The sequence below is a fragment of the Meriones unguiculatus genome, chromosome 6 (genome assembly GCF_030254825.1).
Source record: "Meriones unguiculatus strain TT.TT164.6M chromosome 6, Bangor_MerUng_6.1, whole genome shotgun sequence".
NCBI classification, from domain to species: Eukaryota; Metazoa; Chordata; class Mammalia; order Rodentia; family Muridae; genus Meriones; species Meriones unguiculatus.
This window is the reverse complement of record NC_083354.1, coordinates 84289719-84314536: the sequence shown is the minus strand read 5'-3', so window position 1 is coordinate 84314536 and position 24818 is coordinate 84289719. Positions and strand designations below refer to the sequence as shown.

Sequence of the window (24818 nt, the reverse complement as noted above, 5' to 3'; positions counted from 1 at the left end):
ATTAGATCCCTGAGGACATTGGTGCATCATTTAGGGAAGAATGAGCCAAACCTCCCTTCTGGGAATATATATTTATGTTGATGGCAAGCGAGTACAGTGACAGAAACTATCAGTGGGCTTTAAACATGTGAGCGATGAGTTCAGGTTACCACCCCTGCAGCCAAGCTTAGGGCACGTTCACTTGGAAATGTTCCAGTGGTGCCCATTAGGCAAATGCTGAGCCCGCCAGAGAGGTGGTTCTCAACCTGTGGGTCGCGACCCCCTAGGCAAAACCCTCTATGTCTAAAAATTATTATTCACTACGGTTCCTAATAGTAGCAAAGTACAAGTATGAATAAGTAAGGAGAACAAGTCTACAGTTAGGGAGTGACAAGATGAGGAACTGTATCAAAAGGTGGCAACATTAGGACAGTTGAGAGCCATGGCTCTAGAGGGATCAGTTACCCTGGGCCAAGCTAGATGGACGTTCCGGGGTTAGTTCTGAGTTTCTGTCTTCCTTCTTCCCATTTAAATCTGCTCTGTCCATGCAAATCAGTTGAAAATGTCTGCTTGGTCTATACTGAGAATGGACAGGAGGGTCAGTGTGATGCCCTCGTGCCTGTCAGTCAGATCAACTGTCACGAGTTTAAATGCTGCTCCCGGGGTGACAGCATCTGAGGGAAACTTAAAAGATAAAGAACTGGATTTCTCAGACGAAATTCGCAACGGACACATTTGAGAGGGACAAGCCACGGCTTCATCTTTCCTTCTGTGCTGAGACTTTTACGAAAGTGAGGTGACTGTTCCTGATATGGTACCAAAAGCCCAAGTTGCTTCTGAGGTCAGTATGACATGGTACAGCTGGCCAGGCTGCACTGAAAGCGCCACTGGCGAGAAACGGATTCCTCAGAGCACAGCCTTGGGGTGCAAATGTGTTACTACCTCTTGACTATTTGCAGCGCCTGCAGGATGTTTACTCTGTATTAGGAAGGGAACTGGGAATACAGATACGAACAAATGACAAATGGATAATTTCCAAACCAAGTAGAACCTGTGAGCGTAAGCAACAGAGGGCCTATCCTCCCGGGCTCTTTCTGACAGATGGGATCACCACGTTTACTTTTCCCACTTCTTTATCTCAAACCAGAATGTCACTAGAGAGTAATTGTAGACAATGAAGTGGACACTGCATGACATAGGCCCCACAGCTGGACAATGAAGATGACTCAAAGATGTCTCGTGTATTGTATTTGCATTCAGCTCAAGCTGAGAACACACTAAAGGTTCAGTGGGGGAGGGGGGAGAGGGTAGCTTACTTGCTGGGTGCTCGATCTTGCAAATTAGTTAATGCAGCAAAGTTGTTCCTTACAGTTCTCAGGCTGGCCAGGACCTATGACAAAAAGAGAGTTCTTTAGAGTTCTTGAACCCGGGTCAGTTGTAATGCAGCTAAACATTTTTTTAAAGAAAAAAATTATATATATATATATATATATATAAAACAAAAACAAAAATGCTGCTTTCACATACTATTACAGAATCTCCCAGGACTCAGAACAAAAATTTAATTCTGGTTATGAAATCTAGGGAGGTTGGACTCCCAACATTTTGTAGAAACCCCTCCTCACTGGCTTTGTTTGAGGGAACAGTAGCGGGAGTTCTTCAGTCACCAACGCAATGTCCCCAGCAGCGCACATGCCATTGTGGTTGGATTTCATGCGATTATGAAGTACTAGAATACAAAACACCATGACAGTCTGTGCCCCAGTTTCCTGTGTGTAAAAGAGAGATAGCGCTATCTACCCGCTAAGAGTTGTTGTGACGGTTAAAGGAAACTGCTGCTTAATGCCAACGATGTGCCTGAGCCAAAAGTATGTGGTGACTGTGTGTTCATTATGGAAACTTCCATTTAATTATCTGGCGCATGGGAAGTTTACTTAGTGCTTATCAGAGACAATACAGAGAATCCTCAAATTTCTAGTTGACCTGGGAGACTGAGAATTGTGCCCCGAGTTTCTTCATCAGACTGTGATCTGGACGAAAGCCACTCTGCATCTCACACATTTGTTTCTGGAAGTGGGTGGGAACTTGTGCAAGGCAAAGGGAGCTGTTTGTGCTCCGCAGCAGTGACCTTCAGCAGTCCCCCTGGAGGAGTTCATGGTGCCTCCTAGGAAGCCAGCCAGTCACTGGAAAACCTGGCTCATTATCACACACAGCTCTGAAAGGTCACCCTGCTTGTGACGGAGTATCCAAATAGCTAGCAACTGACGTCAGACCACAGTGTCTTTCATGGGGCATGAAATTCTGAATGATGCAGAAATAAAAGGATTAATGATCCAGTCATCAAATCACACTGGCCTTATTTGTGTTTTATGACGCGAATATCAAACAAGTTAAAAAAGTATTTAAACACAGAGTGTTGCTTCAAAATTTTGAGATCTCTCACTCCGCTATAAAACAGTTAAGCGTTTACCCAATGACATTTGGCCATTGGGAAATAGAAGTAGTAGCTTCAGCATTTCCTTTCTGTAGGAAAAGTTTTGCAGGTAATTCATCATTTATAATTATTTGAAAAAAAATTAGCCCACCTAGGAAAACATTTGTATGACTGAAATCTTTTCTGTAGAGAGGTTTGTTTTGCTTTGAGATGGGGCTTGCTATGTAGCCCTGGCTGGCTTAGAACTCACATTATAGACCGTACTGGCCTCCTGTTCATACATTTGCCTGCTCCTTTCCTGGGTTGCTACATTCCGTGTAGAAAGTTAATTTTTGTTATACTAGTAAGATATTAATTTGAAATGTATTTTTGGTTTTAGCATGCAAATTTTGTGCGTTTTTTTGAAATAATTCTTATATTTGGTTGTCAAAGAATTTAAACAACAAAGAAGGTTGTCAAGCAAAAAGTATCTAGCTCCATAATTGGGATAAAATCAAATGATTGTTATTTCCGTGGACAGACAGACAAATGGAATGGGGGAGGGGGAGGGCGGTATTTGAAGCACTAAATACTATTCCATTTCTCAGCTCTTTGTTTCACTGTTTATATATTTACTACATATATCTAGTATGACACGTTTCAAAATGAAAGAGAGGTGAAAATCCTCCCCTTGGGCCTTGTCTGCCTGCCTTTGACGTGCTGACTTCTAGGCGGTATTTTGCAGATGCCGTTGTAAACTCTGCAGTAAATGACATTGAAGAAGCATGGAAGTGAGTCTGGATTAGGTCCCTGTTGTGATTTGTGATGGGACGAAGATGGCTTTACATGAAAATGTTAACAATATCTTCCACTCCGTAACTTATATGACGTTGGCAGAAATGGACATAGAAGTTTTCCAGATGAGTGTGCCACATGTGATGTGGCCCTGGGCCTCGGTGACTAACCGACATTCTTCATACAAATATTGCTAAGTTTTGTTTTTTTTTTTTTTTTTCCCTTAAACACTCTTGTCTCTCAGGACACAAGGAGGGAAGCAAGCCTTGCCAGAGGAGGAGAAAAAGAGGAAAAGGGTTTAGCAGAGGCCCTAGATGAAGGTCCAGGTTCATGGATTCTTTTCTGTTCCAGAGCAGCTCTCTGCATATGCTCAGTCCCAGCATTAGAAGCTGCAGTCCTGGATCTGCAGCGTAGAGAATTTTCTTGCCTCCTTAATGCTTATTTTCAAAGGATCCCTACAGTGTCTTCTAGATGGCTCAGGCTTAGAAAATTAAAGTCATTGCTTCTCCAAGTAAGTGTGTAATTGCTTAAGGTAAGTAACAAACACACAAACACACACACAAGCAGGAATGATGAAAAATTATAAAATCTTAACAATAAACAGTGATAACACTACAGGAAAAAAATAATTGCCCATGGGCTAGGTACAGGGTAGGAATATTCAGACACAAAATTCTCAGGCTCCTTTAGGTGCTTTCAAACATTTCTTAGCCAACAGGATTCACTGAGGTTGGCAGGAAAAAAAAATGTTGGCTTCATTAAACAGCTAAAGTAAATGAATGAAAGGTTTTCAGGATCGTTTTTCCAGGCCATACACAGAGTATGCCACTGGGTGTCAGTATAACATAGACTGAAATACAAGGCAGCGAGGAGGAGGAGGGGAGGAGGAGGAGGAGGAGGAGGAGAGGAGGAGGAGAAGGAGAGGAAGAGGAGGAGAGGAGGAGGAGAAGGAGAGGAGGAGGAGGAGGAGAGGAGGAGGAGGAGAGGAGGAGGAGGAGAAGGAGAGGAGGAGGAGGAGGAGGAGAGGAGGAGGAGGAGAGGAGGAGGAGGAGAGGAGGAGGAGGGAGAGGGGGATGGGGACAGGGAGGTGTGTTCTTGTGAGGTCAAAGATTCTCAGGATTCACTTCAGAAAAAAATAAAAAATAAAAACATCAGTGGAAAATTATTTACAGGATAAAAAAAGTTACTTTTGTTGAAAATAAAACCTCTTTCCAAGTTTTACTTTAAAACACATGAAGTGATTGTTTCTGTGTGTCAGAAAGCTCTAGGTGAATTCATAATGACTTTCTAGTAAGAATGGAGCCATCTAGAAGGATGCTAACTATAATTCATCCTGATGACATACAAGTTTTTGTTGTGTTTCGTTTGCTATCTTGGTTGGTTGGGGTTACTTGTTTACTTGCTTTTTTTGCTTGTTTGTTTTATAACAGTAGAGCAAAAAGCCAACTGAAAAGGAGACAGCGATCTTCCCCACTGCCCAACAGGGCTCCCCACGTAGTCAGTGAATTTGGCCATAAGTTCACTGGCTCCAGCTGGGATGGGAGGGGGCAGGCTGGGGCTTAAAAAATGCTATTGATGCCCTATAACTCATGGGACAGTAATTCCCCATAGTGTTGATGAGCACTGTAATTTCCCCCTGAAACTATCTAGGTGTCTGACACAAGCAAAATGATGGAGTTGTTTCCACCCAATGTTTTCAGAGCAGGAATATCTCCCATATCTAAAGGACTCAAGGATGTTTGTTTCTAGGGACCCAGGGTTTGGATGCTTGCTACCAGGAGCACAGGATTTGTGTTTTAGAAAGGCAGTCAAAACCAGTGGACTGTGGGAAATAAGCAGCTGATTGCAGGGACAGCTTTCCAGCTTCCAGCACAGCTTTAACTCTTCCTGTGTTCGTTGGCCCTGAAGACTCTGGCTAAACTGTTGCTATGTTCAAAGGGAAGAAATTAAGAGTGGGCATGAGGAACAGGTGGGGGAGGGATTCCTCCCAACACGAGACTTCATGCCTAAGAAAAAACGTTGAACACAGAGAAGAATCATTTTAAAATAAAATATACAAGCTAACTAAAATTAACATCTCTTTCTGTGGACCAGCGAGCCTCAGAGCTTATATAAAAGATCAGAAGTTCAAAAACTTAAGAGTAGGAAAGAGTTTAGATGTTAGGTAGTTCCTAAATCTGGTTATGATTTGGACATTAGAATAAAACACAGATTTTTTTTTTTTTATCTTCATTCGGATAATTAAATCTACCCAAGATGTTTGAGATTCCATCTTGCTCAAAAAAACCCTGGGTCCTTCACTCTTCTAGACACATTCCAAAACACTTTAGGTCATTTTATCATCTCAATCCGTGCCATGGAGTTGAAATCCTCTCACCTCTTACGCATGAAGAACACAAATGTGTTGCTCAGCTAAATCTTTGCACAAGTAACACATGTAAAAAAGGAGTAAATAAAGTATCAGGTTGAACAGGATTATTGAATTTCAAACACGGATCATGAACTAATTATACGAGATGTAATTCAATCCATGATACAGTCTCCTTCTGGCACTAATTCCTGTTAGGGAAATAGGGGCCCCGCTGGGTACTCGTTCTCTCTCTCTCTCTCTCTCTCTCTCTCTCTCTCTCTCTCTCTCTCTCGGTAACTTGTTATTTGAAGTACAGACACTCCTCAGGTCTAACAGCCTTATACAAAGCACACCTGTAGGACTAAGGTTACATTTTCCAGCATTGCCTTTTAATTACACGAACGAAGCAAACAATTTGCATCCTCATAGATGCATGTAGTAAAGTTACAGTAAGAATCAGAGTAAGATCCCTCCATCAAATGTGTGAATCTGGGAGAAAGCCCTGCCCACTCTAAGCTGTGCTTACCTGAGCAAATGGGGTCACAATCAAGTCATCTCCATGTCTGAAAAACAAACCAGATCCAGTGTTAGAAGTCGCCCCAGTAGTGCTCTCACCACTTTTGATCAACATCAAACAGTACATTCCATTGCAAGACAATCCCATTGGGAATTACAGTAATTCCATCTTTATCTTCAGTACATGTCTTTCCCCGCCACTGGGTTGAAAACATGTCTTCTGTGATGTCAACCATAGCCCATCTCCTTTGGTCAAAAGAGGGCCTCCTTGGTTTAGCAACCAATGTTAATGGTGCTTTTTAGGCACAAAGGATGTGCTATAAGCACAAAAGGGTTCTCAGCTCTGGGCCTGCACTTTACTCTTGGTTTCTCATTGTAGATGTTAGTCAGCGATGCCGTGCAAAGAACCAGCGACAGCACTGGCTTCTGTGAGAGTACTCTGGGCCATCTAACATTTGTAGGTGATTAGCATCAGGTGATCTGTACTTGATGTGTAAGCCTTGGATAGGTCAGGAGCCGTACATGACAGAGGACTGCATCATCTACTAATAAAAACGCCCATGAAGCTTTTCAACCGACTCGTGTTCCAGCCACTGTACTTACAGGGGAATGCTACCCTGTGGGTGCTGTTGCTATAGTAACATCAGCTCCAGTACACTGGGCATACAAGAGCAAGGTGTCACTGTGACATATCTTGAAGAAGCAAGGAAATGCAAGAATTCATGTGACATTCTTCTCGAGAGAAAGTGGGAAATTGGGGCCTGGGACTCTGTGCAGTGTTTCCCAGCATCAATAAGTTGAGGAAAGGAGGTCACAAATTTCAGTGGGTCATTTCTTAATCTAGCCAGTCACAGGCTATTTTAATTCTTTCCATCATTAAGTTTTCCTTATCCTGAAAGATAGGGGTTTGCTTGGCACACCAGGCTGATGTTGAATTTGTGATGCTCCCGTATTGGCCCTGTGAGTGCTGGGATTTCTAATGTGTGCTGCCACACCCCATTTCAGAAAAGATTTTTTTTTAATTAGGTAAATGTAATTATTTTACATATAAATTTCCTTGACATAATCCTCACCGAGGGCAGCTCACTTGAAATGTTAGCTAGTTCCTGAGCATCTGAAAAGGACCCAAGTACCCAAACCTCTGAGGCGTGCAGTACAAGTAGAGTGAGAATACTTGTAATGGGCCCACGGTGATGAGACCACCATTGCAGCAAGCAGATTGCTACTAGGGAAAACCACAGAAAGAAACAAACGCAGAAACTTCCAGAACAGATAGAACAAGCCACTGTGGGTCACTGTGGAGGTTAGTATCACACTGGTCTTGAGTCTTCTGATGAGGAAAGGGGTGGCCTATGTCTGTTAATTTACCCTGGTCACCAGCACTAACGCCATTCCTGTGGCCACAAGGAATCCCACCTCTTCCTTCTCCCAAGAGAAGGACCTCCTGGCTCCTGAGCCAGTTCTCCTGGGGCTCTGAAGGATAGGCTCAATGGCAGGTGCTGACAAGGGGAATGGAAGTCCTCTCATTCTCCACACCTCTGTCGTCTTTCCTTTACTCCTGTGTTTCTTACTATACTGTTTTCTGCTTTCATTGTTTCTGAACGAATGAGTCAGAAACATAGATAAGCAACTGAAAGACTCAAATGCACTTAATGCACAGCACTTAAATATGGAGATGGCACTGCCATCCAAAACACTAGGTTCATCGAGGTTCATCTCCCGAAAAAAACAGTTCCTGCAGCCACTGTTTCAAGACTGGGAATTTGAGAGACATTACCCGGTATTAGTTTCAGTGATGGAGGCCTTTATAATGTTTCTTTTCCTTTTATCTTCCTTCCCTCCCTCCCTCCCTCCTTCCTTCCCTCCCTTCCTACCTATCTTTCTTTTATCCATCTTTATACACACAGTTTCATTACCCTTTCTGCTAGGCTGGAACTTGCTATGTAGATCAGGCTGGCCATGAACTCCCAGAGATTCATCTGCCTCCCAACACTGGATGCTGGCATAAAAGCCTTGCCTCACCCAGCCCAAATACCTGTTATTTCTTAGAGTAAGCTTTCAAACCTGATGGTACAAGTCCACAATCCCTGTTACTCAGGAAGCTGAGGCAGAAGGCACAAAAAGTCAGTGCCTGGTCGCACTACAGAGTGAGTGGAAGGACGGCGGAGTAACTTAGCAAGATATTGTCTCAAAAACAAAATATATTTAAAAGTCTGAGATACAGTTCAAGAGCTTACATGAGGTCCCATGCGTGCGCGCGCGCGCACACACACACACACACACACACACACACACACACACGCGCGCGCATGCATGAGTATTTCTTCATTAATATCTGTTTTGGTTAAAGAAAGGGCATCCTAAGAAGAGAGCAAAATCCTATATCTGTGAAGAAATTGGAAGAGGATTCAAATTCAAGTCCTATGACTTCGTGGTTCTGTCTTTACACATACATAATTCTTTTCCTACCATGTACTTACCCATGTCAAAAGCACATCCAAAAACAATGTTGATTCCATGGCATAGTTTTTTATTTCATGAAAATATCATTAAAATAATAGTCTAAAATAAAATTAAGTGGAAAAATGAAAACAACCCCACCCCACCCCAACCCAACCCACCAGTGACTTAAAATCAGCTCAACCTCCCTGATGGTCTTCATGCTCTACAATCATAAACCAAGTAATGGAGAAACTAGTAAAAGAACATTTACTTTTTGATCTAGAAAAAGAGTACTGGACAACAGTTCACTAACATGCTGATAAACAGGGCAGGGCACAAATTCTCTGAGGATTGCTTGTGATAGAGACTTATCAATTGGTTTCTGTAAGCTAATATGTATATTATATACTATACAGCATACATGTCCATATATATTATATGTGTAAAGAGAATTTTTAGGCTCTTGTTTTCTTATAAACATTTATTTTTCTGCTATGTTTCAAAAAAGGAAAATAATGTCCTGAGGGGTAAAATTCCATCTATCAACCAGACATCCAGAAAATAGGCCTATTTACATATTCTACTATACAAGGAAACTTTCTATGAGACATTGACCTTGTAAATATTATGTGTGACTTCACATAATTAAAGAATAGCATGTAAAGACTGAGGGTCCAACTCAGTGACAGAATAGTAGTTTAGCATGTGTGAGGCCCTGGGTTCTACTCCTAATTCTGCCCCCATTCCCATATATATATATATTTAAATTTATTTTTACTTATTAAAATTTGTTCACTTTGTATCCTAGCTGCAGCCCCCTCCCTCATCCCCTCCCAATCCTGCCCTCCCTCCCTCTTCTCCTCCCATACCCCTCCCCTAGTCCACTGATAGGGGAGGTCCTCTTTCCCTTCCAGCTGACCCTAGCCTCATCAGGACTGTCTGCATTGTCTTCCTCTTTGCCCTGGTAAGGCTGCCCCTCACCCTCTGGGAGAGGTGATCAAAGAGCCAGCCACTGAGTTCATGTCAGAGACAGGCCCTGTTCCCCTTACTAGGAAACCCACTTGGACACTGAGGTACCATGGGCTACATCTGTGCAGGGGTTCTAGGTTATCTGCATACATGGTCCTTAGTTGAGTATCAGTCTCAGAAAAGACCATTGGGCCAAGATATTTTGGTTCTGTTGCTCTCCTTGTGGAGCTCCTATCACCTCCAGGTCTTTCCATCTCCCCCTTCTTTCATAAGATTCCCTGCACTCTGCCCGAAGTTTGGCTATGAGTCTCAGCATCTGCTTTTATACACTGCTGGGCAGAGTTTTTCAGAGGCCCTCTGTGGTATGCTCCTGTCTTGTTCCCTGTTTTCTCCATCTTCTGAGGTCTAAGAAGGGAGGCCATTTGCCTTTCTGAATGAGGATTGAGCATCTAACCCAGAGACCTCCTTCTTGCTTAAGTAATCCAATTAAAAAAAACGGGGGTACAGGGTGAAATGCTCAACATACTTAGTCATCAGGGAAATGAAAATCAAAACGACCCTAAGATTCCATCTTACACCCTTTAGAATGGCTAAGATTAAAAACTCAAGTGACAACACATGCTGGAGAGGATGTGAAGAAAGGGGAACCCTCCTCCATTGCTGGTGGAAATGTAAACTTGTTCAACCACTTTGGAAATCAATCTGGCATTTTCTCAGAAAATTAGGAATAGTGCTACCTGAAGATCTAGCTATACCACTCCTAGGTATATATCCAAAAGATGCTCAAGTATACAACAAGGACATTTGCTCAACCATGTTCATAGCAACTCTACTCGTAATAGCCAGAAACTGGAAACAACTTAGATGTCCCTCAGTGGAGCAATGGATACAGAAACTGTGGTACATTTACACAATGGAATACTACTCAGCTATTAGAAACAAGGAAATCATGAAATTTGCAGGTAAATGGTGTGAACTAGAAAGATCATCCTGAGTGAGGTATCCCAGAAGCAGAGAGACATACATAGTATACACTCACTTATAAGTTGGATATTAGAATATAGGATAATCATACTAAAATATGTGTATCTAAAGCAGCTAAGCAAGAAGGAGTTCCATGGGTATTCTAAAATTTAAAATGTCTTCGTACTTCTTGTTACTATTTTAATAATTAATAAACAACACAATCACAAGAATTCAAATAACCACATTATGAAGAAGCAAGGGGTACTCTCCAGGTAAAGCACACCAAGAACCAACAGCTGTTTGAGGAGACACTTAATAGCACTCATCATCAGAGAAATGCAAATTTAAATCAAGATATCAGCTCTCACCTCTTAATCAACTGACCTCATCATTTTCATTTTAAAAGGCAGGAAAAATGGACTCATGAAAAGCAGAAAGGTCAAAGAAGTTTCAAAGAAAAGATCAAAGTGAGAGTGATGCAGAGGTGCTGGGAACTTGGTGCACTCCTCCTGGGATGAGAAGAGGGAACAGCAACAGAGGAAGGAGGATGGGGTTCATCCAAAACTGAAAATATTGCCCCTAAGGATCCGTCATCCATTGCTGGATATACAGACAGTAAACCAAAAGCAGAGTGTCCCAGGAATGTCTGCCATAGCCACAGCACAGACTCAGCTGAAGCGTCCATAAAACATACATAAACATACATGAAACGTGGTGTACATGCATCACAGAATACTACTGAGATTTTAAAAAGAAAACGATTTGTTGCGAGAGGTTTGAACCCAAGGTACACTACCATTAGTGTAATGAGGCAGACAAATTATGAATGATGTCACACGCGTGCGGACTCTAACATCGAGACAAAACAAAGCACCGGACCTTCAGCAGGAGAGTGAAATCTTGGTCACTAAGGCTGGGAAAGGGGGTTGGGGTTAAAAGGCCTTATGAGAAATAATTTTATGAAATTCACAGCACACACTGTTGACTATAACAAGTAACAGTGCACAACGCACTTGAACACCTGTCACGGGCGATTTCAGATTTCCTCGTCACAAAAGGAAGAACTATGGAAAGGGAGAGATACATTAACTCAGTCTAACGCTTACACAATTTAGACTCACGTTGGGACTGTTCTTGCCCATCTTAAACAGTTTCTCATTAGTAGGCTAAAATGTACATTTAAAAAAAGGAAACAAGAGACTGGGCGTAGTGTCACGTGCCTGTCATCCTAGCACTTGGGAAGCAGACACAGGAATGTCACGAGTTCAGTGTTGTATTCTGCTATGTAACATTCAAGGCCAGCCCCGGTGGCGGGAGACTCAGTCTCAGAAACAATCAAGAGAGCTAGGGAGATGGATCAACCAGCAAACTGCTGGCCTCACAAAGCCGAGGGCCTGGGTTTGATCTCCAGCACCCCCATAGAACAAAACCCAGGCGTGGTGGCACATCCTTGTCATGACAGCATTGGGAAGGATGGATACCTAGAGCTCACTGGCCAACCAGCCGACTCGGTTGGGTGAGCTCCAGATCAGCGAAGGAACCCTGTCTGGAAATAAGATGTGCCTAGGAAACGATGTCCTCTGGTCTCCACGTGTGTCTCCCATATACAAACACGCACGTATCTGAACACACGTGAACACACACATACACACGCATGAACACACCTCAAAAACAAATAAAGCAAACACGTAAACGTTGAGACACAGATCCTTAGTTTTGGTTCGCAGGTGCTCAGATCCTTACTAAGAATATGCCTTGACTTGTGAAACAGGGGTGAGGAGGAGAGAAGGACGCAGAGGGGACAGGAGCTCCACAAGAAGACCAGCAGAGTCAACTAGCCAGGGTCCAGTAGGACCTGTCAGACTGAAGAACCAAACAAGGACCATGCATGGACTGGACCGAGGCCCCCTACACAGATGTAGCTGATGGGCAGCTAGGTCCTCACGTGGGTTCCTTAGTAAGGGGGCTAACCCTGACGTGGACTCTATTGGCTGCTTTTTGATCACTTTCCCCTGGTGGTGGCCACCTCAACACGCCACAAGGGAAGAGGATGTGCTCAGTGCTGATGCAATGTGGTATGGGGGGGTGGTTGGTGGTGCTTCCCTTCTCTGAGGAGGAGGGGAGGAGGGATAGGGGAAACAGGGAGGGAGAGTGGAACCGGGAGGAGAAGAGGGAGGGGGCAATGACTGGGATATAAAATGAATAAATAAAAAATTAGAATTAAAAAGAATGCATTGATGATAAAGCATAAAACTGAGAATTTATTATACAACATAAGCGAACATTCTGCGGTCTGACACTGAATGTATGTTGTAAGACAGAAGATAAATAACAAATAAAAGCCATTCAGTTCGTTAACCTCTATGATGGTACCAGAATTAATCCACCCTCCTTTTTTGTATATAGACGTCTCTGGTTTCAAAGGAGCTTAGAAAGTGTGTGTAGACGCGTGCGCAAGGCACATCATAATATTTTGCTTAATAAAGACTGATGCAGCAGTGGGAATTTTCCAGGAGTGCTGATGTCACCATTGGCCCCGTGAGCGGGGAGGGGGGGAGGGGGGTGGGGGGATGTGGGGTTGGGGGGGGTGTGAGTCCTAGGCTGAGTTTGATGTTTTGGACGGGAGGGAGGAAGAAAGGAGACTACACAAGTGCCCTCACTCTGTGTTCTAGGAACAGGCTCTTCTTTCACAGTGTATGTTATTTGACAGGGCTTTCGCTTATTCTTAACGTCACTGGCCCTGCTCTCTTGGGTTTTCTCCAGAGTGCTCATCACTGTGGGAGATTTATGGCTAGTGAGTGGACTCTTCTTAATAGTCTGCCTAAGGTAGAGTCGGGCCTGCTAGCATAAAAGGGAAGATCTCAGCCTACTACTTGGCAAGAGTGAAGGACAAACAGGATCCAACTCTTAGGATCCTGTATTAATGCGTGGTCTCATACTCTCACCCCAAGACATGGAACCAGGATCTGAGAGCCTAAGTTCAGAGACAGTTACACCCTTGGCAAATGGCAGAGGTCATTAGTTCCCTGAAGCCAGTCTGAAACCTGGAGTCTGTCGGCAGGGGTATCTATTGTTTCTTGTCAAAGTAGCAGTAGATACAGACTATGGAGTGAAGTAATGAAAAGCTTCTTGTTCCTTTGGTTAACTCATCTTTTCCCCAAGATTATGCTTGTGTGTGTGTGTGTGTGTGTGTGTGTGTGTGTGTGTAGACAGAGATTAATGTCTTTTAAAAATTAAACTAACTATATATTTTACCCAGAATTTCTTTGTTAATGCATTCATTACACTGGAAATTAAGCAGCCAAAGACCCATGTTGGTCTTTCTGGTCCTTTTTTTGATATTTTAATGGGCCTTGAAATCTCAAGTCATGGAGAGTGTGCTGTGTAGCTGGATATGAACCCAAGCTTTAAAAACGAACAAGCAAACAAACAACCCACTGCTTTGCATTGACCACATTGTTTTTTGGTTGCTCAAATGGATTAGGACCCCACAGAAGTAAGTACCAGAGTCTCTGGAATAATGCCACTGGATGGAAACTTCTGCAGTCATGGAAATATTCTATGTGACACTGAATATGCCATCCATCATCCACAAGCAAACAAAACACAAGCCAAGCAAATGCAACAGGCTTTGGTGGTTATATTGAATTCTGAAGTCCTGTGAGTACCAAGCAGGAAAGAGCTGTGCTTGCTCTTCCTGACTGAAACATGGACTGAGAAGAATTTGGTCTTTGGGCCCCTCAGGCCATTTTCTTGGAGACTTCATCCTATGGACTGTCTACATGACACAGGGTCTGGGAGACATTGCAGTAGGCTACAGACCAATGGAGAAGCCCCGTCACTAAACCCAAACCGAAGCATCCAAACAAGCTGGAAATCTGCAAGCAAAGCTTAGGGTCTGTTCTCTTGACTCGGTCTCTCTGAAGCAAATCTATAGGTGAAGTGAGGCATTTGTTTCTTCCTGTGATAGACTATTTAAATGTTTCCTACCACAGGGGTTTAGAACGACTTAGAGACACTCCCTGGTGAAGCTTACCTCCAGGAGAACCATCCAGCCGTGCAGTTGTGTCTCCTTACATGGCCCCGAGAATAGTATAGGAAGAGACTGAGAACGGTCTGTTATGGAGCCAAGACTGACAAGCCAAATACATATATTGAATGACTAATATGTAAGCAGAGCAGGTATTTATGCTGCTGTCTCAATATCTGCTGCCTTTCTCCTTTCCTGTCTAGGAATTAAAAGGAAAAAAAAAAAAAGACAAAAACACTCCTGTCAAATGATTTTTTTTTATCTTGTTTTTATGGATCTGTACTGCCTTCAAAATGACACCCTGAATGGTGCAGCTGCTATTCATATTTCTCGACAGGTAATAGAGTAAGCATCAGAATGTGCTGGGGAACACACGTTTGTGTGGGCTCCTGGAAAATTCATCTCCTCACCTTCTGCAAGCCTTCCACCATCTGCCTCCTTCCAACCACCTATCACCAAAGCTTAACGTTTAGAACGTTGCCATTCTGTGATACAATGGAGCAGGGTTTTCATCTCTGTCCTCATCAACACAGACAGGAAAGAGATTAGGGGTTCAAGAACAAAGTGGGAGCCACCAGGCCCAAGCTCTTTTCGAGTTCAAGGAGGCAAGAGGAGCCCACAATTGTGGCTCTGGTGCTTTTCTGTAGGGCCTTGTTACAGTTACAGTAGTAACCAGACTAATTGAATAGCTTTTTTTTCCCCTTGAAGATGGTGTCCAGGTTTGCCTGACTTTAGTTGACTGATAATTCATGTATTTCTCTCGGAGATTTTTGTACCTTTTACGAGCACATTGATAAAACGAGCCAACTCTTCCTTCACCAAGACAACGATCCTAGCTTGTTTTCTAGCAGGAATCTGATAGCCTGTAGGAGTGGGGGATAATCATTTTTATTATTAAACTTTTTTTACTCCAATTTAAAAAAATAGTTGTTACACTTAATAAATACTGAGATAGTAATATAATTATGCAACCAAGAGTTTAATTGTTTTCAAAGACTTGCTCAAAACCCAGTGACACATTGCTTTTATTTCATTTTATTTGTACTTATAAAAATAATTTATTGTCACGCTGTTTCCTTTACATTGCAGTAAGTAGTCTAGGAAGTCTTAGGTGAATATTTTTCACCTTTAATCCAAGAGCTTTCTGTTTACTGTAAACAGGTGATTATGGTGTGGGTCAGCCCTATCTCACACCTTTAATCCAAGAGCTTTCTGTTCACAGGGTTTAATAAAGTTAACCCCAGGTCAAGAAGAGGAGCAAGGAACCAGATGACTGGGATTAATTAGAAAGGAGGAGCTTTGAGTTGAAGGATATATTTAAGACCCATTTCCCAGGGACACTGGCACCTCATTGGGACTGCTGAGATGCCCAGTCCCCTGGATTGAACAACTACCAGATTCTTGGATTTACCACTTCGAGACAGCCATTTCCAGACTACCCAGACAACAGCCTGTAACTCATTCTAATAAATTTCTTCTTTTTTTTTTCTTCAGTTTTGTTTTTTTTAATTTAAGCTTATTTACTTTACATCCCAAGGGCAGCTCCCTCTCTCCTCTCTTCCCCCATTTTTAACTTTCCCTTTTTCCCCCAGAAAAGGGGAACCCCCCTCTCCCTGTATCAACCCTCCCCAGCACATCAAGTCACATCAGGACTGAGAATATTCTCATTCCCTGAAGCCAGGCAAGGCAGCCCTGCCATGGGAAAGTGATCCAAAAGCAAGCAATAGAGTCCATGTTAGAAATGCAACCCCTCCCCCCACCCACTCACCAGGCAACCTACATGAAGACCAAGCCACCATCAGCCACGTATGTTCAGAAGGCCTAGGTCCAGACGATGCGTGCTCCTTAACTGGTGTCTCAGTCTCTGTGAACCCTCATGGGTTAGTTGTCTCTGTTGGTTTTCTTATGGGGTTCCTGTCCCCTCCAGGTCTTCCACTCACCCTCCACCCCCATATTGCCACAAAGCCCCTGGAGCTCCACCCCTTCGCAGCATCTGACTGATCCACTGCTTGGGGAGGTGGAGCCTCCCCAAGGACAGTCATGTTAGGTTCCTATCTGCAAACATAGTACAGCATCATTAATAGTGTCAGGAGTTGGCTTTCTATGGTGGGATGGGGTCTCCCGTTGGGCCAATCATTGGTTGGACATACCTTCAATCTCTGTTCCCTCTTTATCTCTGCACTTCTTGTAGGCAGGGTAATTTGTGGATCAAAAATTTTGTGGGTGGCTTGTTGTTCGCCTCCCTCCAGGAGTCCTGCCTGGCTTCAAAGTGGTGTCTTAATGACTATAAGATATCTGCCTGAACCCTTCTTGCTTTTAGAGTGTCTGGTGAGAAGTCAGGTGTAATTCTGATAGGTCTGTCTTTATATGTGACTTGGCCTTTTTCCCTTGTAGCTTTTAATATTCGTTTGTTGTTGTTGTTGTTCTGTACATTCAGCCTTTTGATTATGACGTGATGGGAGGATTTCTTTTCTGGTCCAGTCTACTTGTTGTTCTGTAAGCCTCTTGTATGTTTATAGGCATATCTTTTTTTTTAGGTTGGGGAAGTTTTCTTCTATGATTTTTTTTTAAAAAAAATATTTCCTGGGCCTTGATGCTTGGAGTCTTCTCCTTCTATTCCTATTATTCTTAGGTTTGGTCTTTTCATATTGTTCCACATTTCCTGGATGTTTTGTGCGCACAAGACCCCTCCGCCGGCCGCGACGTGGACTATTTCCAGTGTCCGAGCAAAACCAACTACGTGGATGCCACGAGAAATGAACCGCCTGGGGACACTGATCGACCACCATGAGCGTGGGAATTGCCAGACCAGGTGAACCACGGCCGTGGCGTGCCTCACCTCCTCGTCATCCTCATCACCTCCCGAGACATCGCAGCTGGGGAGGAGTTCGTCCCAAGGCTATGCGACCGAAGCAAGACCTCCATGGAAGCCTTCCCTTGGCTGAAGCGCTAACCACGCGGCCGCCCTGCCTCCCTGCCTCCTTCAGAGGTCGAACTACCCTCAAAGGGAAATGATATATGTTTTTTTTTTTTTTTTTTTTTACGCACACACTTACTCTTAGGGAATTACTTTAGAGGTTCTTTAGAAGTGTATTAAACGTGCGTGTTCATGTGGTATTTAAATGTCTGCTGGAGGTTTCCAAGGCGGACTTGAACAGATGGCCTCTATTACCAAGAGAGGGTGGGACCGGGAGGAGACGGGGGTGGGGGTGGGGGAGAAGGGAGGAGGTTACGATGGAGATGTAAGTAATAATATAAAAGAATTAAAAACAAATGTTTATATACTAGTCGTTTTGTACCTTTTTGCATACAAGTTGCTCTGTGCTTCCTGCGCAAATAGGAAGCTGGGCTCTACCCAAGATGAACGCCAGCTCCCCTCCCGCACCCCCAGCACCCAACATCCGAGGACGGGCGGGTGCGAGCGTGCTGCCACCCACCAAGCACAGCCTGGACGGGATGTTTCCAGGCTCTCCTTCTCCTCGGCGTCTTGACAGGCGTGCACATTGAAGTTTTGCAGTAAGCTAGTCTTCTACTTTGCTTTCTCCAAAGCTTACTGAGCCGAGGGCTCGGAGGCCCGGACAGGAACAGACCTCTCCCACAGGCTTATGGCTTTTCCAGACACCCCAGAGCATGAGTGTGGACAGAGACTAGAGGCGAGCTGGGAAGAGCACTGTTGTCACGGCCAGGCAGGGCAAGTCTCATTCTTTGCAGGAATGAAAGGACTGAATTTACTTTAAAAAATAAAAACACCAAACATCTGAAAAATCAAAACAAGAAACAAAAATAGGAAAAACCCCACAGAAAACAACACACACACACACATATGTTTTGAAGGGAGTTAAATTAATGTATTTTTCGTTTTCTTCTGGGGTTCTTTTGTTTTTATCTTTGTGGCTTGGCTGGCTGGTCTATGTAGAGAAGATTTGAGATGGCACCCTATTCTAATAAAAAGTGATGTTTTGTAGTGGGATCAGAAATTATTAAGCCCCCTCCTCCCCGTACACCACCACCAGCAGCCCCGATTCTGCTTCGTGGAAAGTTCTCTATCTGCTGTCAAGGCAGAACCCCAGGCATGCCGTGAGGATGCTGCCAGTCTAGGACCCCTGCCAGCAGCTGGCATCAGTTGCGTTTGGCACTAGGGCGCTTAGCAGGCAGAGACCCAGGATGATACTTCCATTTTGACCCATGAGAGCAAGAGTAGGTGGCTTCCTAGTCCCTGGATAGGACTAGTTCTCACCATTCACCTTCAGGCTTAGGAGCCAGGTCTGAGAACCTACCCTTGTCCCCACCACCTCCCCATCCCCCAGCTTCATGACAGTGCTACCTAAGAAAGTCTTCCCCATACTCCTACTCCATGCTAGCCTGGTCAGCTGCCAAACTTGGAGGAAGACCCCACAAGAGGGTGTAACTGCAAGATAAAGATGTCTTGGTTGTACCTGCTTGTGGCTTAGCTTTGTATTTAAATAGCAAACAAAAAGGAAATAAACTCGAAACTTACTTGTCATCATAAAAATAAAGCAAAAAATTAAAATATTGATTGCCAGACAAGGCCAATCAATCAAACCTAAAATTTATCTCAGAGAGGTTACACAGTTTTCTCTAGTCCAGTGAGGCGCAGACTCTCTGCAATGAATGAGGTCTGCTTTTGTTTTGATTTTCTTTCTGTGACATTCCAGAAAGAATACAAGGAAGAATTACTTAACCCAGCGTAAAAATACAAATAGATACATAGGCAATCCTCCTGTGTTTCCTAAGCCCAGCCCTGTGGGTGATACTACCAAGTTACTTACTGGGTATAAGCCACAGTGAGGAGGGGTTCAACACTGGGTAACTGTGAAGGAAGGAGTGGCAATCTGACATGAGGGTGAGGACATATGTCCACTCTCAAGAGAGTTCCAAACAAGTCTCCTGAAACTGCATTCATTCTTTGCAGGAATGAAAGGACTGTTTTCTCCCGGCATGTCTGTGAGGACGTTTCCAGGGAGGTTCTCTGAGGTGGAAGACCCATCCTCAGTGTGGGTTGTACCACGCCACAGCCTCAAGTCCCGGACTGAATGAAAGGAATGTTTTCTCCCGGCATGTCTGTGAGGACGTTTCCAGGGAGGTTCTCTGAGGTGGAAGACCCATCCTCAGTGTGGGTGTGCAGAATGAAAGGAATGTTTTCTCCTGGCATGTCTGTGAGGACGTTTCCAGGGAGGTTCTCTGAGGTGGAAGACCCATCCTCAGTGTGGGTTGTACCACGCCACAGCCTCAAGTCCCGGACTGAATGGACAAGAGAAAACAAGAGGAACATCAACTCTCGTCCAATCTCTCCTTTGAGACAGTGTGTAAAATGTGACTCCCCCACTCCTGCCTCAACAGCTGGAGGAGTTCTTACTGCCTTCCCCACTGTGGGGGACCGCACACTTAAAACTGTGAGCCAGAGTACATTCTTCCTTCCATAAACTGCTTGGGCGGTGGGGGTGGGGACAGCGGCACAGCGATGACAAAAGTAACAAGTACACCTCCCGTCCTTGCTCGTCACCCTGTTCATCTCTGCAGTCACATATCTTCATAATTTCAATGCACCACAGGGTCATGGACAATACTGGAACTCCCTACTACTTGGCTGGGAAATTAGAATTCTTTGACGTGAACTTTGAGAAACACGGCGCTATCTGCTTATCATGCCGTCCTCTTCGTGTCTCTTCTTCCTGTCATTCTCCATCCTCCTTTCTGTGATAGCAAGTGCAGCCTTCATTTCCCTGGCTGTGTCTACAGTTATCCAAATGTTGTACCGTGAAGTGTGGGTCACATCTGCTCTTCTTGCATTTACTTCTTTACTGTGCTCAGGATAACACTGATGTGTTTCTTATTTTTCTTATGTATAGGTGTGTGTGTGTGTGTGTTTACATTCATGCTTGTGTACTTGTGGGTTGGTGGCCATCTATGGGGAGGCATATGCACATGTGTGCACATATGTGAGCCAGAGGGTGACAGAGAATATTTTCCTCAGTTGCTTCTTCACCTTACTTTGGAGCATGTTCTCTGTCTCTTGGTGATCAATTGCTTCTTCACATTCCTTTCTTCTGTCTGAACTCCAGGGACTCTTCCTTTCTCAACATGCCCAGTTCTGGGATTACAGGCATGGATCACCACCACATCCACTACTTACAAGGGTGCTGGGATCCAAACTCAGGTGTTTATGTTCATGTGACAAGCATGTTGTGGCATTTCTATTTGATAAATGGAGCGGAAGCCTCTGCCTTGTGTAAAGTGAGTATTTGTAGATTTTGAGGGTTTTTTTTAATGCTATAGAAATTTATACATTTTTCTGAGTCTACTTTATTGTTTTCTGAGTCTACTTTATTGTTTTTGTGTACTTCAAGGTTTGTCATGGTTTATTTTTCACCAAATTGTTACAGTGCTTAATAGTAATGAAGTTGGTCAAACGAGCTTTGTCTGTGTCCTCATGAATGTTCTTCACAGTGGTATCACCAAAATAATGTTCATTACAAACGATCAATACTTTTATTGTATTTTAGAAAGATGAACATCTCTGGACTTTGGATCTCCTAGTCACCATATTAATATCCCCATTGAAAGGACTGAAGGATCAAAGGAGACAGCAGGTTCAGAAACACTCAGAAAAGAGAACTGTAATAGCCACATACATGTTCTGACCATCACTGTTGGGTTTCTTCCTTCGTGTAACTCAGCCACTTATTACTGTTTATTTATGGATAATATGACAGTGTCATCTTGTCGGGAAGTGCTCATTTTCTTTCTCCTCATTCCCTAATTAATTAAACAATTAAACCCAAACTTATAGAGAATTTTTTTTTTCCTGAAGCATTTCATTCAAAGAGCTACGAACTCTTGGGGCTGGAGAGATGGCTCAGCAGTTAAGAGCACTGGATGCTCTTCCAAAGGACCTGGGTTGGATTTCCAGTGCCACATTCAAAACTGTCTATAACTCCAGTTCCAGGGGATCCGACACCCTCACACAGACAAACATGCAGACAAAACACCAATTAGTGCCTGAAGAAATGTAAATTGGCTCTACATTATTGATAGTACAAGTGTGGGCCTTTATTTCTAATGGTTCTGTTGCTTCAGAATAGCCATGAGAGAGTTCTAACTCCAGAGATTCAATGAGGCCTGTAAGGTTGGGTAGCTGGGTAAGCACTTGGCCTCTTTGAACTAACTGCATTGTGTTTTGTGTGTTAAGGAAAATATAGTGGTTTTAATTCTGAAAAATATAAAAATAAAATAATAATTTAAGAAGTTACAATCCCTTTTTGACACTACGACAAGAGTAATATATACAGAACCATCAAGTGAGGCAGAGTGGATTATAAATGAGGTCATTCTCTACAAAGCACAGTTGCACTGTGTAGTGGAGCTGTGAAGATTGAGCAATCTTTATGCACCCACACAAACTAGTTAAAGGAACCTCAGGTTCACACATGGCCACATAAGCCATCAAATAAAGGGAAAGCATACTCATCTATATGTGGAAGATAAATGATGTATTAAATTAAACATGCAGTCATAATTGTTTTGTTTGTCCTGTTTCTCACCATGTGTGAAAGGAATGCCTCATTTCTCCCAGGAAAACACGCAGAGTAACTCAGAAAGCTGACTACGTCAAGACATTATTTTTCAACAATAAACAGAGTTGCATCATGGTCTAATTCAATTTGTCATTAGTACACGAGCCCTCTGAGGAGATAAAGAGACTCTTGAATTGGTATGGGGTAAAATGAGGTCATCCTTGTATAGGACTTTGGGAATAAAGGCTTTTTCAGAATGTGACCTACTCCCAGCTTTTCATAAAGGGGAGATGCATAGTTAGTCTTTCCTCATTTGAATGGAGGGCATGTGACACACAGCATCTGCATTAGCATCCCAGAATTGTTTTACTAGAATTTCAGAGAGCAGAACAGTTAACCATTGAAAAAGAATCCGATTCCTCACCCAAGTTTTTCTCTGACCTTTCTTTTTAATATTTTTAAATTGATCGACAGTTCCTTTCATTCTTATAACAAATGTTAGTTGTGTTCATTCCCATCCCATCCCTCTCCTACTTTCTTCTCTCAGCAAGTCTTTCTTATACTTCCATGTCTTTTTGTGTGTGGGCTACTGAGTTTAATTAGAGTTTCTTGCCTGTTAATTGCCTATAGTCCCTCGGGAAGGGTTGGAGCCTCACGGGTTCTTTCCCCCATTCATGATGAAATTCTGGTGGGTGCAATCTTGGATAGGTCTTAGATAGGCAACCACAGCTGCAGTGAGTCCATCATACAATGGCTTTATCATGTCATGTCTGGAAGATGTCTTTTTGCCACATCTTTCTCTCTTCTTTGGCTCTTACATTCTTTCTACCCCTCTTCTTTAATGTTCTGTGTCCTTGGGAAAGGTACTGTCGCTGTCTATTTTGTTTCTCTTTTGATGAAGTAGGACTAGACGTTGACTCTGAATGTGGATTCTTGGACTGAGTAGACCTCTATCAATCTCTCTATGGTGTTGTTCTTTTGCTTGATCAGCTTACTGGTCTTCCCCACTGCACTTACATTTAGAGTATCACATAGGCAGTGCTGGATAGGCATTCTGCCACTGGGGATACATCTCCAGTTGTATTTGTATGTTTTACTTTGAGCCAGGGTCTCACTGTGTTGCCCAGAATGGTCCTGAACTCCTGCATTAGCTGAGACAGTCCTTGAATATACCATCAACCTGCCTCAACTTTTGAATATCTGAAATTACTGGTGTGTGCCACCAGGCCTGGGCATGTAGTGGCTTTGTCCTTTTGCCTTGTCCTCAAGCTGCCCATCCCACTATCGCTGGTATCAACGGTTAAGCCTCCCATTTGAGTAGAAAAGTAGACATCATATTAGCCATTTATTCTCTAAACCCTTTGCTCCTTCATCTCCTCTATTTATATTTTTTCTTTTGTTTGTTTCTTCTTTGTCTTCCCTAAAGAAAGCAACCATAGCCTCTGTCACTTTTCCAGAAACTTGTTTCTTGTTCTTAAGATCCAATTTGTGTCAATAGCTAAACATTTATTGGTAATCCTCATTCCCATCCTGCCTCCATTTTTGAGTCTACCTTCTGGGCCTTCACTCAGCTTGTATTGTTAATTTATTAATTTTAATTTTTTCTCTTGAATCTACTTCTTCCCTTGTCAGCTTTAATTTCTCAGTCCCTTTTATTGTCGGTTTTATAAAAATATGCATCCACTGGCTTAGGGAACTGCTTTCAATTCACTCCCCAACCTACTGGGCTTCTAACTTCATTCATTGCCTGATTAAGGTGATTCACACAAATGGCATCTAAACACCTCATAATTACAGGAGGTAACTGGTTCTTCTAATCTCCTCTAGTCCCCTGAAATGTTCCTTCTACTCTTTGTCCTCCTCTTGCCAACCACTCACAAGTTCTCCCTACCCTATTCTACAAAAGCTGAATGAACTATTTAGTTCGGCATTATATTGTCCACTCTCTGTCCCTTATTCCTGATGTTCGTACTGCCATTTATTTATTCAGTCAGGGTTAAAAAAAATGTCAGTACTTTTGTTTCTCTTTCTCTACCAGCCACACACACACTTGCCTGCATGCACTGCAGACACACAAGCAAACACACACATGAATGCAGACACTCACATACTCATACACACATGTATCAGGCATGCACACATGCATGCATGTGTGTGTGTACAAACACACACACAAGCACACACCACAGCTCTGTAGGCCTTGTGTCTCTTACATCTGGACCAATCTCTTTGCCACACTGCATAACCTTGATCTAGATCTTCATCACATGTGGCCTATTGTGTTTCTGTGAGCTTTGATACGAATCCCATCCCTATTATCTCTTCACTGTACAATCATTTAAAAACAGAATATGAATAATCAAAATACAATAAGGATGAAACATGATGGAGGCCAAACCCTAGCTAAGATCTTTGGTGGCTCTCAGGTCCGATGGACTTGACCTGAATCTTCCTCCACTCTTACCATGTCTGCTTCTCACACCCAGACGAATGTCATGTATCAGAGCCTCCCTCCTCCACATGTTGCAGAACTATTACCTAAACCCATTACTTTCTTCCCATTTCCTTTGGGCAAAGAAGCTTTTGTTGGGCCTATGTTTTGTGCTTGTGTTTTACTTCGTAAAACTTCAAGGTGGTACTCATGTTTTCTTACAAACAGTTTAACACCAGCCCTTCCATCTCCACAGATTAGGAGCTCAAGACATGTTCTCATTTGTTTGAATTGATAACTAAACATCCTATGAACATTTTGAAACCCACAGAAGAGGGATGAGGATAACACAGAAAGAGACCCACAGACAAAGGGAAGTAGGTTACGAAGAG

At 43.2% G+C, this 24818-nt stretch overlaps 1 protein-coding gene across 6 annotated transcripts in view; it reads right to left on the bottom strand.

Annotated features, from left to right (window-relative positions):
- Positions 1–24818, bottom strand: part of Pde4d (phosphodiesterase 4D) — an 820129-nt gene that overhangs the window by 174210 nt on the left and 621101 nt on the right. For all 6 annotated transcript variants that reach the window (XM_060385704.1, XM_060385705.1, XM_060385706.1 and 3 more), the window contains exons 3-4: positions 6064–6100; positions 1296–1369 (exon numbers count right to left, since the gene is read on the bottom strand). In XM_060385704.1, coding sequence (XP_060241687.1) covers positions 1296–1369; positions 6064–6100 — 111 coding nt within the window. The remainder of the gene's footprint in view (positions 1–1295; positions 1370–6063; positions 6101–24818) is intronic.